This window comes from Chinchilla lanigera, unplaced genomic scaffold (assembly GCF_000276665.1).
Source record: "Chinchilla lanigera isolate Chin_1 unplaced genomic scaffold, ChiLan1.0 scaffold00053, whole genome shotgun sequence".
Taxonomy (NCBI): domain Eukaryota; kingdom Metazoa; phylum Chordata; class Mammalia; order Rodentia; family Chinchillidae; genus Chinchilla; species Chinchilla lanigera.
In genome coordinates this window covers 1,964,477-1,978,095 of record NW_004955454.1, presented here as the reverse complement: position 1 = coordinate 1,978,095, position 13,619 = coordinate 1,964,477, and the positions used below count along the sequence as shown (strand labels likewise).

The window sequence follows — 13,619 nt, the reverse complement described above, 5'->3', positions numbered from 1 at the left end:
AGTTGCACCCTTTTGTATCCCTACCAGCAGTGCACAAATGACCTGGTTTTCTCTGCATCCTCACCCCCATTTGATGTGGCCACTGTTTTTTATTTTGGCCTTGCCGAACTTCTGTTGAGTTTGGGGATGGGTGGTAGATGGATTGTAGACAGAATTCTTTGTCCCATGTGTTTGCATGTGTCCTTCCACTTTGGTTTGTCTTTGTGTCCCCCCATGGGGTCTTTTGCAGAGAATTTTCTATTTTGGAGTATTTCCTGTTTCTCTGTGGACTTTCCTGAGGGATTCTCTAGTTGGGACCATGGCCAGGCTTTGGTCACGTGGTCAGAGTTTTCTTGGGTGAGCACCTGAGACACCAAGGTGACTACCCAGGTGCCTCTGCCTTTGAGAAGCCCCTGATACCCAAAATAAAGCTCCCTTTCAATCAGCCAGACCCCCATGTCTTGGACCCTGTCACAGTCTGCTGGGCGGGAGTCCTGTGATGCACACCTGAGGTCAGATGGAGGAGGTGCTGTCTTCCACAATACTGAGCTGGTGATATCTCAGTCCTGGAAAGTTCCTGTAGTGGCCCTTGGTGTCAGGGAACTTGGTGCAGAGGTGGCCCTGCTCTGCCTTCAGCTGCACCAGCCTGTCCCCATGTCTACTGGCTTCTGTAAACTCTGTGGTCTTGGGTGGGCACTGATAACGAGGCTCCTTCCTCAGGAATTTCCTGCTTTGGGTACAGTACCTGCTCCTCAGCAAGTTCTCACAGTCCAGAGTAAGGAGCAGGAGGTGGACTGTGGATGTCTGCTTCCTGTCCTGTGAGGCAGGAAATTCATAGAAAAGTATCAGATAAGCCGAGTCCCTGGGCCCTGTCACTTTTCAGCAGGGCCAGGGTCAGGCAAGAGAAGGAGAGGTGACTGTCGAATGGTGTGAACACACAGGACACACTTGACCTGGGAGGGGAACCCTCAGGAACTGTGGGGGGTGTGTCCATCTGGACCTGAACAGTGGGACCCAAGGAGGGTCTGCCTGCTGGACTGGGCCCCTTTTTGACTCTCTAGAGCCTGGCATCCCCTCTCACTATACCAGCTTATCAGGGTGGCCCCAGTGAGGAAGGAAGAGTGTCCTCTGGGTTGGTACTCAGGCGACCATCCAGAGACTGGTCTGCAGGTTGGGACCTTTCCCCTTCCAGGTACCACAAGCTTGTGGGACACATGTGTCCCTCCTTGTCACCATACTTGAGCAAATGGGGTTCTGCCAGAAAAAGTGCATCTCTCCAGCCAGGTCCCTGTCCTGGGGCTGGCCCCAGAGGAGGCGGTGTGTGCATTAGCTAAATGAGCGTGTGAGGATAGAGGCTGCCACAGTCTCCAGACGGAAGGAAGGGCTGGGGATTCCTCAGTCATGATGTGGGGCACATGTACTTTTTTTTTTTTTTTGCAAAAAGCCAGCCCTTCAATACCCCTCTGAGTCTCCTGTGGGCCAACCAGGCCAGCTTCTGGGAAGTCAGGGGTTGTCTCTGTTGACCTCATCCTTGCCCCTGAGCTCTGCTTGGCCCAGTACAACCCTGTGTCCTTTCCCAGGACCTTTGGCAGGCAGAAGTCTCAGCCCACAGTGTGACCCCCAAACCTGGCACTGGCAGCACTGGGGTGAGAGGAGGGAAGGCAGTATTTCACCAGCTCACCTTGGTACCTCACCATCATGGCAGCCTGAAGCCTAAGTGCTCAGGGGCAGTGACGGTGCAGGGTAGGGAATCTCCACCACCACTCAGCTCCTGACACAAGTATGTGAAAGTGCTGGAGTGAGGATTCAGGCACCAGCACAGGGCAGGTCCTCGAGAGCCCCAAAGCTGCCCAGGAAAAGGAAGAGCTGGAGAGCACAGGCTCTGGTCCTGCTTTAGGCTGGTTTGCCCGGTGTTTTCGTATCAGCCAGGAAAACCAGGGATCCTTTGTGCTGAGTCAAGAGAGGGATACACAGGGAAAAGCGGGGGGTTGCAGAGTATCTCCTGCACTGGGCCTGGAGAGAGCCCTGGATTCAGCAGAGCAGCTGAAGTATGGGCAATGGCTGCTGAACACTAACATGGGCCAAATGCTCAACTATACAGAGAACAGGGTAGAAGCTGAGGAACAGAGGCTGTGGGAAAGGAGGCCGGCAGCACCTCACTGCAAGCTGTGACTCCCACCCAACCTGTGCTGTGGTGCTCTACAGAGGGAGGACGGAATTGCAGGGGCTCTTGTATCTTTGGCTTTGTCCCCTAGCCGAGGTGCCCTGGGATTCTGGGCTTGGATCTGACCATGTCCCCCAGCTGAAGCTTGGCCATGGCCCATGAGAAAAGGCTGTGTTCCCAGATGGGTGTCTGTCATGGTGACTAGGCTCAAAGCCTTGGTTCTGGCCACATCGCTGTACCCCTGCCCCACCCCATGTTCCTGGGCCAGCCAGGTCTCCTCTAGTGAGCTCCTAGCAAACCTTAGATTTATAGAAGAGAAAAAGGAGGGCCAGATGGAGCAGAGGAGGTATTCTTCGGCCCTGGTGGACCCTATCCTGAAGCCTTAGGGTCACTCTGGGTCTTTTCCAACCCTCAAGATGGGGCACCAGGCTTCTTCTCAACCTGCAGTCTACCCTTTAGGCCTCAGGACCTCTGATGTCCATGACTTTGCAGTGAGTGACCTGATTAGGGAGAGCTCTGAGCTTTAGCCAGGCAGATTCCATAGGACACAGGCAATTGCAGGGCCATCTTTGCATGTCCTACTTGCTCTATCTGGAGGGATGAGTAGGTCTCCCTCCCTAACAGGCTAATTCCACTCAGAAGGAGGAAAGCGCTATTTTGGTCCATGGTTTCAGAGGTTCCTGGTGATGGCCACTTGGTCCCGTTGCCTTTAGCCTGTGGCAAGGCAGCACCTCTTGGTGGAAGTGTGTAGCGGATGTCTGCTTTCCTTGTGGAGGCCAGGAAACAGGAGAGAGAGGGAGGGAGAGGGAGAGGGAGAGGAAGAGGGAGATGGGGGAGAGAGGGAGAGCGGGAGAGAGGGAGGGAGGGAGGGAGGGAGAGACAGGTAGGCAGACAGACAGACACCAGGTTTTTCAAGGGCTCTTCTCCTAGGCCCTGTTTCTTAAAAATTCCTCCATTTCCCAATAATGCCAAAGGCTGGGTCCAGGCTTTTGGGGGACATTTAAAACCCAAACCATAATAATGCTGACCTCTCGCACTGTGGCACATGTTCGTTGTTTGTAATTGCTGTGTCTGTGGTAATTTGTTACAGGAGCCACGGGGAGCCGAGGTACAACATGAATCCTGTGACTGGTGTCCAGCTGCACTCAGTTCTCTGCTGCCCAGCTGAATGAGGAACGGTGGGCTCCACACAACCTTGTTAGTGCACCTGGTGTTCTGCTACTCCTCCTGGAGCTCATGTCCTATACTGCTTTCATGCAGGACCTAGGCTGTCTTGGCTGTCACTATCCACTGGTACCTCTGCCCCATTTGGCCTGCACTGTGGGAATTCAATGACCTTGGCCAGCATCCAGTCTCCCACCTCTGCTGCAGCAGCTCAGGCCTCCTGGCGCCTCAGCTTCAAGGCCTGAGGTACCCTTGGTTGGCAGGAAGAGCTGGTCCTGGATCCTGGAGCTGCAGCCACTCAGTGTGGGACCCAGAGGAGCTATAGTCTCTTTCCTTTGTCGGTGGGCCCCAACTGTGCCCATGTTGGACAGCATAGCAAAAACCCTCTGGGTGCTGGGACAGCAAGCTCTGTGGGGCAGCTTAGACTGTGTTTGGGATAGTTCCTGGCAGTGGCACTGGGGTGTTCAGAACGTGTCTGCTTATTCTCTGCCTTCAGGAGGGGAAGTCAGGTCAGAGCCCAGTGAGGGGTCAGCTGTGCATTTGCCTTCCCTGGGAATGGGGTGGGGACCCTGGGAGAAGAGACTGTAATAGAGGTCAGGACATGTCCTGGAGTCAGTGACTTCAGACTGAGCCCTGAGTCCTAGTTCCCTCTCATGAAGCTCAAAAGGATCAGAAGTTGAGGGTCATGGGAAACCGTCCCCTTGGATCTGCATGTGGCTTTAAGACAGCCCTCCTGAGGAGCAATTTTGTGAACACAGGTAGTAGTGCACAGAGTTTCTAGTCAGACATGGCTAGTGAGGTCGCTTGGGTTGTAAGGACCTAGCACAGATGGGCATTCCCGCAAACATGCACTCAGAGTAGGGTCCTGTGACAGCGACAGCCCACAAGCACTGAGCACTCTCAGGGCTGGAGGCCCCTCTGAAATCTGCACCAAGCTGGCAAGAAGCTTGAGCTGGAGGAGCAGGGATTCCTGGAGGTCATGGAGCTGCTGAGGGCGGGCCTAAAATTCCAGCCCAGGCAGTCTGAGCTGTGTATCAGCGGGCTGTGTGTGTGAGTGAGACAGAGTGTGTGCATGCGTAAAAATGCAGGCAGCAGAAACCAAAATAATTGGCTTCAACGTGGCAGAAGTTTATTTCCCTCCAAGGTAAGCAGATCCTGAGATAGGCAGTGCAGAGCTGGTATATGCCTTCTGGTCGTCAGTGGTTAGGTGCCTTCCTCCATGTTGCCTTACGCTCAGCGCGATGCGTCATGGTGTAAAGGGCAGCTTTACACCTTTCAGCTCCCTTTCACAGGGAGGAGAAAAAGATGCCACCTGCACCCAGGGACTTTACTCCCTACCTCCATCTAGGCCCCAAGACTTTCTTGATAAGGAAGTGGAGAGAGTGGACAAGTGGAGGCCTCACACTGCATGATAGAATGGGGTTGGCAGGCAGGAAAGGGCTTTGGACTTCCAAAGCCGACAAAGTTGAGCTCGTGGGAATCTAGGAGTCCTTTAAACCTCTGTCCTTACTGTTCAAATAGGGAAACTGAGGCTGGGTTAGTGGCTGAGGTTGTCTTCCTTTCACCCCAGGGCTCTGTCCATTCACCAGCTGCTGGTGAAGCAGAACTTGGTACAGTGCAGAAGGCAGAGTGCCCAGCAGCCAGTGGGCCAGCCCAACAGAAGAGATGCTAAGGAGCCCCCATCTGCCTAGGCAGGGCTCTGCTATCCAGGTTCCCACCTCAAGAGCCACAGGCCCTTTTTGTCCCTCCCCAGTACAGAGTTGACTGTCACACTTCCAGCCTCCTCTCCCATGCCGCCAGGGAGGAGAAGGGTGGAGTTCAGAGGACGGAATGAGGCTACAGGATTACCTCCCTCCTTTCCTTTCTCCCCTTGTTCCTCAGTACCTCCTGCTTTCCCCTTGCTGCACCTGCCCCTGTAGCCTCCTGGGGCCTCTTTCCACCCCAAAGCTTCTTCCCAGGCTGGGCACAGCGGCGCAGTCTGTGATCCCAGCTGCTCAGGCCGAGCCTGGAGGATTACAAGTTTGAGCCCCAGCCTGGGAAACCTAGTTAGACTATTTAAGACAACAACAACAATACTTCCAAATTCTTGTCCCTCCAGACAGGTGGGGGAAGAACTTTGTCCAACACTGGCTTCCACTTGACCTAAATGACAGCTGGGTTCGGAGGAATTTCATGCTGGGAAGTTAAAGGTGAGGATGGTGTACCCCAGGCATGCAGTGTTGTCTCTGCCTGACGCTGAGCTGGTGGATACCATGCGTCCTAGGGATACAGGTGCCCAAGGCCCAGACCCAAATAGGTCCAGAGTTGGATGGATCATGAAAGGCACTCTAAATTTATTCTCTGAAGCTGGTGACAGGGGTAAGGGGAAGAACTGGACAGAGTGCTGGCCTGGCCAGGTGTGAGCAGGGGCAGGGAGGTGTCTTTAGGTCCCCACTACCCAAAGGCTAGTGAAGAGGCTGAATAGGAGGGCTGTGCCCACATTTTGGGGACAGCTTGGGGGGGCATGTGACCCACCGGCCTGGGGATGACTGGCTCTGTCGTCCTGGGGACTGCCTGTTTTGCCATTCAGCAGGTCCTCGACTTGAGGGTGCTGCCAGGGTGGGACGTTGCACATGGGGGATTGGCAGCAGGTTTCGGTCATCTGGGTCCCCTCCACGGTTTTGATGACGGGTTGGCAGGAGTCCGTGCACCACATGGAGTAGGTGGTCAGGGAACCAGAATCTGGGGGCGGGGAGGTGGGGACAGGTGCTGAGATGGGTTGGGGCACAGAGGCAGCCTCTGGGCGCATGTGTGCCAGGCCGTATCCACTTACCTGTGTTGCTATGGCTAACAAGCATGACGCAGGAGTCCTGACTGCTGGAGCAGTTCTGTATCTGGTCGCATCTGTCCCCGTGGTGTAGCAAAGGGCAGTGATAGCACGGCAGTGCTGTGGGTGAGGCCAGGCTCAGGCCGGGATCAGGCTGAGGAGACCCTCAGCGCCTGCCTTCCCAGGTCCCTGTTTGCCTGCCTTGTTAGACATCCTCAAACCCTGCCCTGCAGGAATCTACACTGGGGGCTTTTGGAGGAAATAGGACAAGGCTACAGGGGAAACTTTCTGCTCATTTCTTGTCACTTACTCGGTGGCCCTGCCTAAGGTGGGCAGTGAAGATCCAGAAGGAAGTCTGACCAAGCCTTGCAGATGAGGACCTAAGGCAATACCATGCAGGTGGGGAGCAGGCTAATGCCAAGGGAAGCTAGGGGAGAGCCAGCAGGGTGAGGGCAAGGGGTGTGGGGCAGGTCACATGGTCTGGGTACCAGCAGATCTGCTTCATCCTTGCCGGAGCAGAGCAGGAAGCCCAGCAGCCTGGGGATGGGTGGATGGGTACCTCTATCTCTGCTGTGGGTCTCTTCTTCCTCATCATCATCATCATAGCCGTAGCTGTCCGGACTCCTGTCATCCTCCTCCTCTTCCTGTGCCTGACTGCTGCCTGGCCATACAGGGACACATAAATTTCAGCTACTGAGGTTCAGAGGGCACACACTCAGTGCCAGGTGCCAAGCCCCAAACTCCTATGTCTATCTTTGACATTAAGGCCTGCCCATTTCACAGAAGGAGGAAGCCAGGAGAAGGCAGGGATCCCAAAAGCCCTGCAGTGTTGGAAAGGCCAAGCCTAAGGCTGGGACCATAGTGATGCTGGGAGCCCAGGACAGCCTCATCTATCTCCCCAGGTCTGGGGAATCCAGCCCCAGGTACAGTGAAAGAGGCAGAGGGCCAGCCCAACATGGAAGAGATGGTAAGGAGCCCCCATCTGCCTAGTCAGGACTCTCCTTCCCAGGCTCCCATTTCCCATCCTGTCCTTCCTAAGGCCATCTCTTGTCCCAGGTTGGGGGTCCCTGGAGGTCCCCGTAGGCTAGGACTGCACCACCTCCCACCAGAGGGTCACCATGCACCCCTGCACCTGGCTGCCCACACAGTAGCAGGGCCAGGACCACAGCTCCAAGTGCCTTCATCTTGCAGGACACTGCTGTCCCTGTGTGCGGTCCTCACTGTGTTCTGGATCTGCGTCAGTAGGACGAAAGGCATTGCTTGGGGCTTCCCGTGGCCCCTGCCAGCTCCAGTCTCAAACAATGGGTCTCACATTGGTCCCCAGCTTCAGGCGCCTGGCCAGGGACACTGTTTCCCTCTGGGGGTAGAGGGGAAGGCGAAGTCATTGTGTATAGCTCAGGGCGTCCTGTCCACCTGTGCTGTTCCTGGGGCCTGATAGACTCTGCGGAAGGTAGGCACCGGCCTCAGGAGCCACCTGGCCCTATCCTGGCTTCCTGGCTCCTGGGCCTCCCTGCCTCAGCCCCACATTGTGGCTCAGAAGCCTGGGCTGGGTTAGTGCCCAATGGCCCCAACTGTCCCCTCCCCTGGGAACTCTGGCTGCATCACCACAGGGGCTAGGACCCCAGACCCCATTTGCCCACCAGGGACCAGGCATTCTCCCCTTCAGAGGATCTCACTCTTGTGTCATCCACAGCTAGGTATGCTGGAGAGAGGGAGAAGGTTGTTGAGAGGGAGATGGCTCGAGAGAGATGAGGCTTAGCAGGCACTAAAGGGAGGATGAGTTAGTGGATACTTACTAATAGGGAAGGGTCCACGGAAGCACGGAAAGAAGTGCAGAAGTGAGTAGGGGTCCAACAGCACTATTCAGAAGGTACACAAGGGTGCGTGCTCCATAACAGCGCTGCTCTGAAAACTCCTGAGGTGTGTATACTCAACAGCAGCACTTCGGGGGAGGTCCCAGGGTGACAAGCCGGCAAGTGCTCAGGAGCAAATACTGAGAGCTGCTGAATGACAGCACCCTACTGTGCTGTGTCTCACTCGCTGCTGTTAGCAGCTAGGGAGGGGCTTGTAGATTCAACTCCAAAGTGGAGACATCCTTGGCTGGCTTTGTTCTATTGTGTGACCAGCATTTTAGGGAACTGGCTGACTTAGCATATGGCAGGAAGGCAGTTAGGACAGATAACACTGGCTTGCCCAGTTCCCAGTGTCCCTGAGATACTACTTATCAGGACAGTCCAGTATCTGTCCCCTTATAGTTTCCTCTTGGCTTGGCAAGAGTCTTGGGGAAAGCAAATGGGGTATTTCAGGAATGTGGTGCTAAATGCGTTTGATGTGATTTCAGCAGAGACCCTGTAACTCTTTTTTTTTTTTTTTTTATGGTACCGGGGATCGGACTCAGGACCTTGCACTTGCCAGGCAGGCGCTTGTGCCACTAAGCTATAGCCCCAGGCCCTGAGACTCTGGAGTGCCATCCATCAGCACATAGGCAATGCCCCTGCTGCTGTACCTGCTCTCTGCCTGCTGCCTTCCTCTCAGCATGCTTGCTGGGCCAGGGTTCTGGCTCCCTGCTGTTCCCTCTACCTAGAATGTTGTTCCTGCGGTGTTTACATGGCTGTCCCCATCCTCATTCAGTTTCTGCTCAAATGTTACCTCCCCAGAAGCGCCTTCCCCAGCCACCCATTTCACACCTTGTCCTCCCTTGGCATTGCCCCTGCTGTTGTAATCCCAGCCCTGCCATGGTACCCCTGTTCCAGGGAGCTCCCCTAGGCCACCCTGTGCTCTGGGTAGGAGTTGACTGGGAAGAAGAGAAGGTGAACCTTTTGTGAACAACGGCAGCCTGCCTTCATTAGCCTCCTGCTGGGCAAGGCCTCTGCCCTACCACTGTCCCCCAGGGTAAATAGGGTGAGCAGAGAGCTACTTGGGGATCAGAGCAGGGGGTGGATTGGAGGCTGGGTTGATGTCAGCCCATGGCAGTTCCCATGTTTTATGGTTTGGGTCAGCCCCTTAGCTTGCCTAAGCCTCAGTTCCCTTCACTGTCACAGGTTGGGCGGGACATTCTCTGGGGCCACCCGAAGCAGAGCTTTGAGTGCCAGCTCTTCCTTCCCTGGCTCTGGAAGCAGCCCACTGTCTGGCCTCACAGTGTGTCTAATAGGACTGCCAGAGGACTGTGGCTGGCTGGGATGACACTTATCCATCAATGCCTCAGCCATTGTCCACTGTCCTTCTTCAGTTCCTCTTGGACTGTTCTTTGCTATCCTGCTGCCTCGTTCTGTTGGCAGTTCCAGCAGCCAAGGTCACTTTCCAGGCTCGTCACCTCTAGTGGCTGCTCCTGGCTGGCCGATCCCTCTCCAGGCTCTAGCTGCTTCCCACAGGGCCTTTTAATTTGGGGCCTCAAGTCTCTGTCAGGAAGCAGAGGACCTCCACCTTCTGCCCCCCAGCTCAGGCCTGGCAGAGCTGCCGCCCTCTGAGCGCAGCTTCCCTTGGCCTAGGTGACAGCCCAGGCTGAGGCCAGGGCTTGTGGGAATCAGGAGGGATAGTTAATTGGCTAAAATTCGACTTGATGTCGTTGATTCTCAACATCTCTAGGGGGCAGTGGTGTGTCATTCTAGGGGTGCACTGTCCTGCAGGGTTTCCTCTGCTCCACCCAGGGAAGCTGCTGAGTCTGAGCCAGTGCACATAGAAGTTGGTACACGGCCAGGACAGGGTGGGTGGCCCCTGAGTGGGGACAAGATGCATGCCCCAATACCTTGATGGTGACATTTGGTACCCTCAGTACTGCCCCCAGCCTAACATAGGAATGACCCATACTCCCTGGCCCAGCACCCTCTTGAGGGGTCTCAGAGGAGCCCAGGCCTCCTCCCAGCCCCCTGGAGTTGAGGCTGTGTCCTTAGGGTATGGAATCATCCTCTGAGACCCCAAGGCCAGAGTTGAAGGCTGATGGCTACTCTTCAGAGCTTGGTGCTGGCTGTGGACACAAGGCATACCTGATCATCCATGCTGCTCCTGCTCATGCTACTCTTCAACAAGAGTGGCTCCCAGAGACCTCTTTATAGCACCCATCCTGCAGGGCCCCTGACCCTGGGGCTTGACTTCCCTCCCAGTCCTCCCTGGGCCATGCCCATGATCCTTGGCTCTCTGTTCACGGACCATGTGCTTTGGGACCCACCTTGCCTGCTCTGCCCAGCTTGGTTGGTAGCTCCAATGGGTGGCTCTGTGGATACTGGAGTGTCTGCCTGGGTCATATGGCTCACTCTGGCAGCAGCAGCTTTGGCTCAGAGTTTGGTGCTGGCTGTGGATACAAGGCATACCCAACCATCCATGCTGCTCCTGCTCTGAGGTTGGTGGGGGCATCTTGGGCAAGTTTAGTGCTGGTACTAAACTTTAGTACTAAGTTTAGTACTGTGCTGCGGGGAGGCTGCAGGCCCGGCTGTCCTGGAGGGAGGGGTACTGTGTGGCCCTCTCTGAGCTCCAAGCCCCTACTCTGTATCCCCAATTCCCATATTGGTCTCAGAACACCAAAGTGAGTCAGATCCAGAACTGTACACTGCTGTCCCCAAGGAACTGGGGGTGACGCTATCAGAAGAGCATCCAGGAGCTGGGGTGGGAGGCGGGAGTGACATTTTGGCATGGCACTGATGCCTGTACTGAGAGAGGGCCTTTGGGGCAGATGAGGACTCCATGTGGCAGAGGGCGGGACTCCCTTTTGGAGAAGAGCCTGACCCTTCTCTCCAGGGTGGCAGAGAAGGACCGTTGCTCAGTGGCGGTGAGTGGTCTCTCATGGGTTAGGTGAGGCAGGTGTTAGCTTCTTTGTTCCCTAGTGCTTAGCACTCAGAAGGAGGCAGCATGTGTGAGTGGGTCAGGGCCTCACTCTTTCCCTTCAGGAACCCCAAAGGGAGATATCACAGCCTCTGAAGCTCCCCTTTTTTTCTTTTTGGTGCTGGGAATCGAGCTCAGGACCTAGCACGTGCCAGGCAGGCGCTTGTGCCGCTGAGCTATATCCCTGGCCCTGAAGCCCCTTTCTTAATCACTTGTACATGGGCACCTCATCCTGTCCACTTTCCTCACTTCCTTGTTTCCTCCATGTTTCCTGCCCCAAGGACCCTCCGTGTCTGTTCCCTGTGTCTCTGGGTCCCCTTAGCTCCATTAGCATCAACCCAGAGAGTCTCAAAGCACCCTCCTCTCAGAGGTGACTGACATGTGTGTGTCTAGCACCCGCTCAGTAGGGCCTTGGGGCTCAAGGCTGGCTTCAATGTCCCCCACGGCTACATGGAGTGCTGGTGTCCCCTTTGGGAATGCACAGGCAAGGGACAATTTGTGCATGCCATTTACCTTATCTCATTAGATATTTATCTCCCTCACCTGACATGGTAAGAAAGACTCTAAAAATAATTCTGCCAGGGACTTTGCAGAGATAGGGAAGGATAGAAAAGCTCTGCATGGCTGGAATCAGAAAAGCATGGAGTGGATATGCCAAGGGATTTCCAGTATGAGGAGGAAGGGCCGCTCTAATTCTGCCTCTTCACCTTTGCGCCGGGTCTCGGGTCTGTGGCACAGGCTCTTCTGCCCCTCACCCCTCTCACTTGCTGCCCATACCTCTGCTCTTCTCCCCCTTTCCTGGTTGCTCACATTCAAGCACACAACCTGCACAGCCCTGCAAGGCAGCAGCTGCTAACAGTCCGCAGGAGGCAAGGAGTAGCACGGAGAGGCAAGGGGCTCTGCCTGGGGTGGAGGCAGCACAATGCCCACATGGCCACAGCCCATATGCCCACCCCAGGTGGGCAGCCATTGAGTGTGTAAGTCACACAGGGCAGGGGAGCCGAACTGTTGGGACATCTGACAAGAGTTCCTGGCAGGTATGGTGGCAGAATCTCAGGTACAAGGTCTCAGGCAGCTGTGCCCCCTGCTGGGGTGGGGACAGGAGGCTGGACTCCTGTGGAGCTGGCAGGGGGGCTTGGGGAGGCCCCGTGCTGCCCCAGGCAGCTGTGGAGAGCTGCTTGCTCTTTTTGAGCCCCTGTGTGAGTGGTTTTTGTCACCATGGCAACACTGTGCTGTGAGAGGGAGGGGCTGCCTCAGATGGCTGAGGGTGGCATCTCCTGTGAAGCCCAGGGTTCTCATGGAAAGGAGCAGGTGGGACTTGTTCAGGCCCCTGGCTAGGGCCAGGATGAAGCTGGGGGGATTCCCAGGGTCACAAAGGCCAGGCCATGGGGAGCCCAGTGTGGTGTCTGACCCAAGTCAAATGAAACTGCCTGTGACACAGGGAAGTGGCCCTCACCTTGGGGCTATAGGCTCCAATGCAGTGATCCACAGTGAGATGCAGTGAGCCACAGGGCAGAACTTGGGGGCAGCTTAGAGCCCAGAATGGTGACCGTGGTGATGTGGACATCCTAGCTCTGTGAGTTCCCCAGCCTAGGGAGGGCAAACCTCTGCTCACCTGCTTAGGAGAACATCTCCCTTCTGCTGCTCTCAGCTTCACCTGGTGCTCCTGGTCTGTGGTTGAAACCCAAGCTGCTGATCAAAGACTTACAACTCTGAAAACATTTGAGAAGTGCTGGGTGTGGTGGCACAAGCTTGTAATTCTAGTACTTGGGAGGCTGAGGCAGGAGGATCACCTTGAGTTTGAGGCCAGCCTGGGATACATTGTGAGTTTAAGGCCAGCCTGAACTACAAAGCAAGACCCTGTCTCAGAAAAGCATGGAGTGGACATGGCTGGCGCTTGTGCTGAACTGAAGTTCCTAACCTGGGCTTCAGTTGGTCTCTGGGCTAAGCTGGCTCTGGGCTGTCGCAGCACAAGGACACGCGTGTGGAGGCACCCTGGGCCAAGTTCAGTGCATTTAACACCACAGAGTAGGAACAGCTGGGGAAAGCTGCTCCAGCCTGGTGCCGACCAGCCTCTACTTCCACCAGACAGCAGGGCTCCTGGCAAGGACTGTGATGCCCTGGGCCCTCACTCCCTTGCTACAGGACAGTCTCAACATTTTCTTCCTAGGACTTTTGCTTTTTTTGGAAACAAGGACCAGCTATGTAGTGCAGCCTGGACATGAACTCAGTGCGTAGCCCAGGCTGTCCTTGCACTCTCCTCGATACTCCTGCCTCAACTTTAATAGTGCCAGGATTATTATTATAATTATTATTATTAGTAGTCTTTTTGAGACAGGGTCTCACTATGTAGTTCAGGCTGACCTTGAGCTCACTTTGTAGCCCAGGCTGGCCCTGAACTCGCAACGATCCTCCTGCCTCAGCCTCCCAAGTGCTGGGATTAGAGGTGTGCACCACCACGCCCGGCTCAAGAGTGCCAGAATTATAGGTGTGAGGCACCACCATGCCCAGCTCTTTTTGGGATTTGAGGGCATTTCAGACAAGGTTATGGTACAAAAGAGGATGGGTCTGTGGCAAATGGATGCTCACAGGAAGGAGAAAGGAGAATCTCGGTCTTTGGATTGATAGATCAGGTCAATGTATGCAAAGCAGGTACATAGGCCTTGGTTTGTCATCCGCATGAGTGCCCTT

At 55.3% G+C, this 13,619-nt stretch overlaps 1 protein-coding gene across 3 annotated transcripts; it reads right to left on the bottom strand.

The window, feature by feature from the left end:
* Nucleotides 1-5,616: 5,616 nt before the first annotated feature.
* Nucleotides 5,617-12,469, bottom strand: Gpihbp1 (glycosylphosphatidylinositol anchored high density lipoprotein binding protein 1). 3 transcript variants are annotated; one of them, XM_005395760.2, is made up of 6 exons: nt 12,385-12,469; nt 10,279-10,401; nt 7,246-7,346; nt 6,673-6,774; nt 6,120-6,233; nt 5,617-6,028 (listed from the first exon to the last, which is right to left on the bottom strand). In XM_005395760.2, the coding sequence occupies exons 3-6, from the start codon at nt 7,295-7,297 to the stop codon at nt 5,730-5,732; spliced, it is 567 nt and encodes a 188-aa protein (XP_005395817.1). In that variant the 5' UTR covers nt 7,298-7,346; nt 10,279-10,401; nt 12,385-12,469; the 3' UTR covers nt 5,617-5,729. The 3 variants fall into 3 exon arrangements, with proteins under 3 accessions (XP_005395817.1, XP_013375462.1, XP_005395816.1); XM_013520008.1 differs by lacking the exons at nt 10,279-10,401; nt 12,385-12,469 and adding an exon at nt 7,910-8,221 and having other exon boundaries at nt 7,246-7,470; XM_005395759.2 differs by lacking the exons at nt 10,279-10,401; nt 12,385-12,469 and adding an exon at nt 7,910-8,220.
* Nucleotides 12,470-13,619: the final 1,150 nt, after the last annotated feature.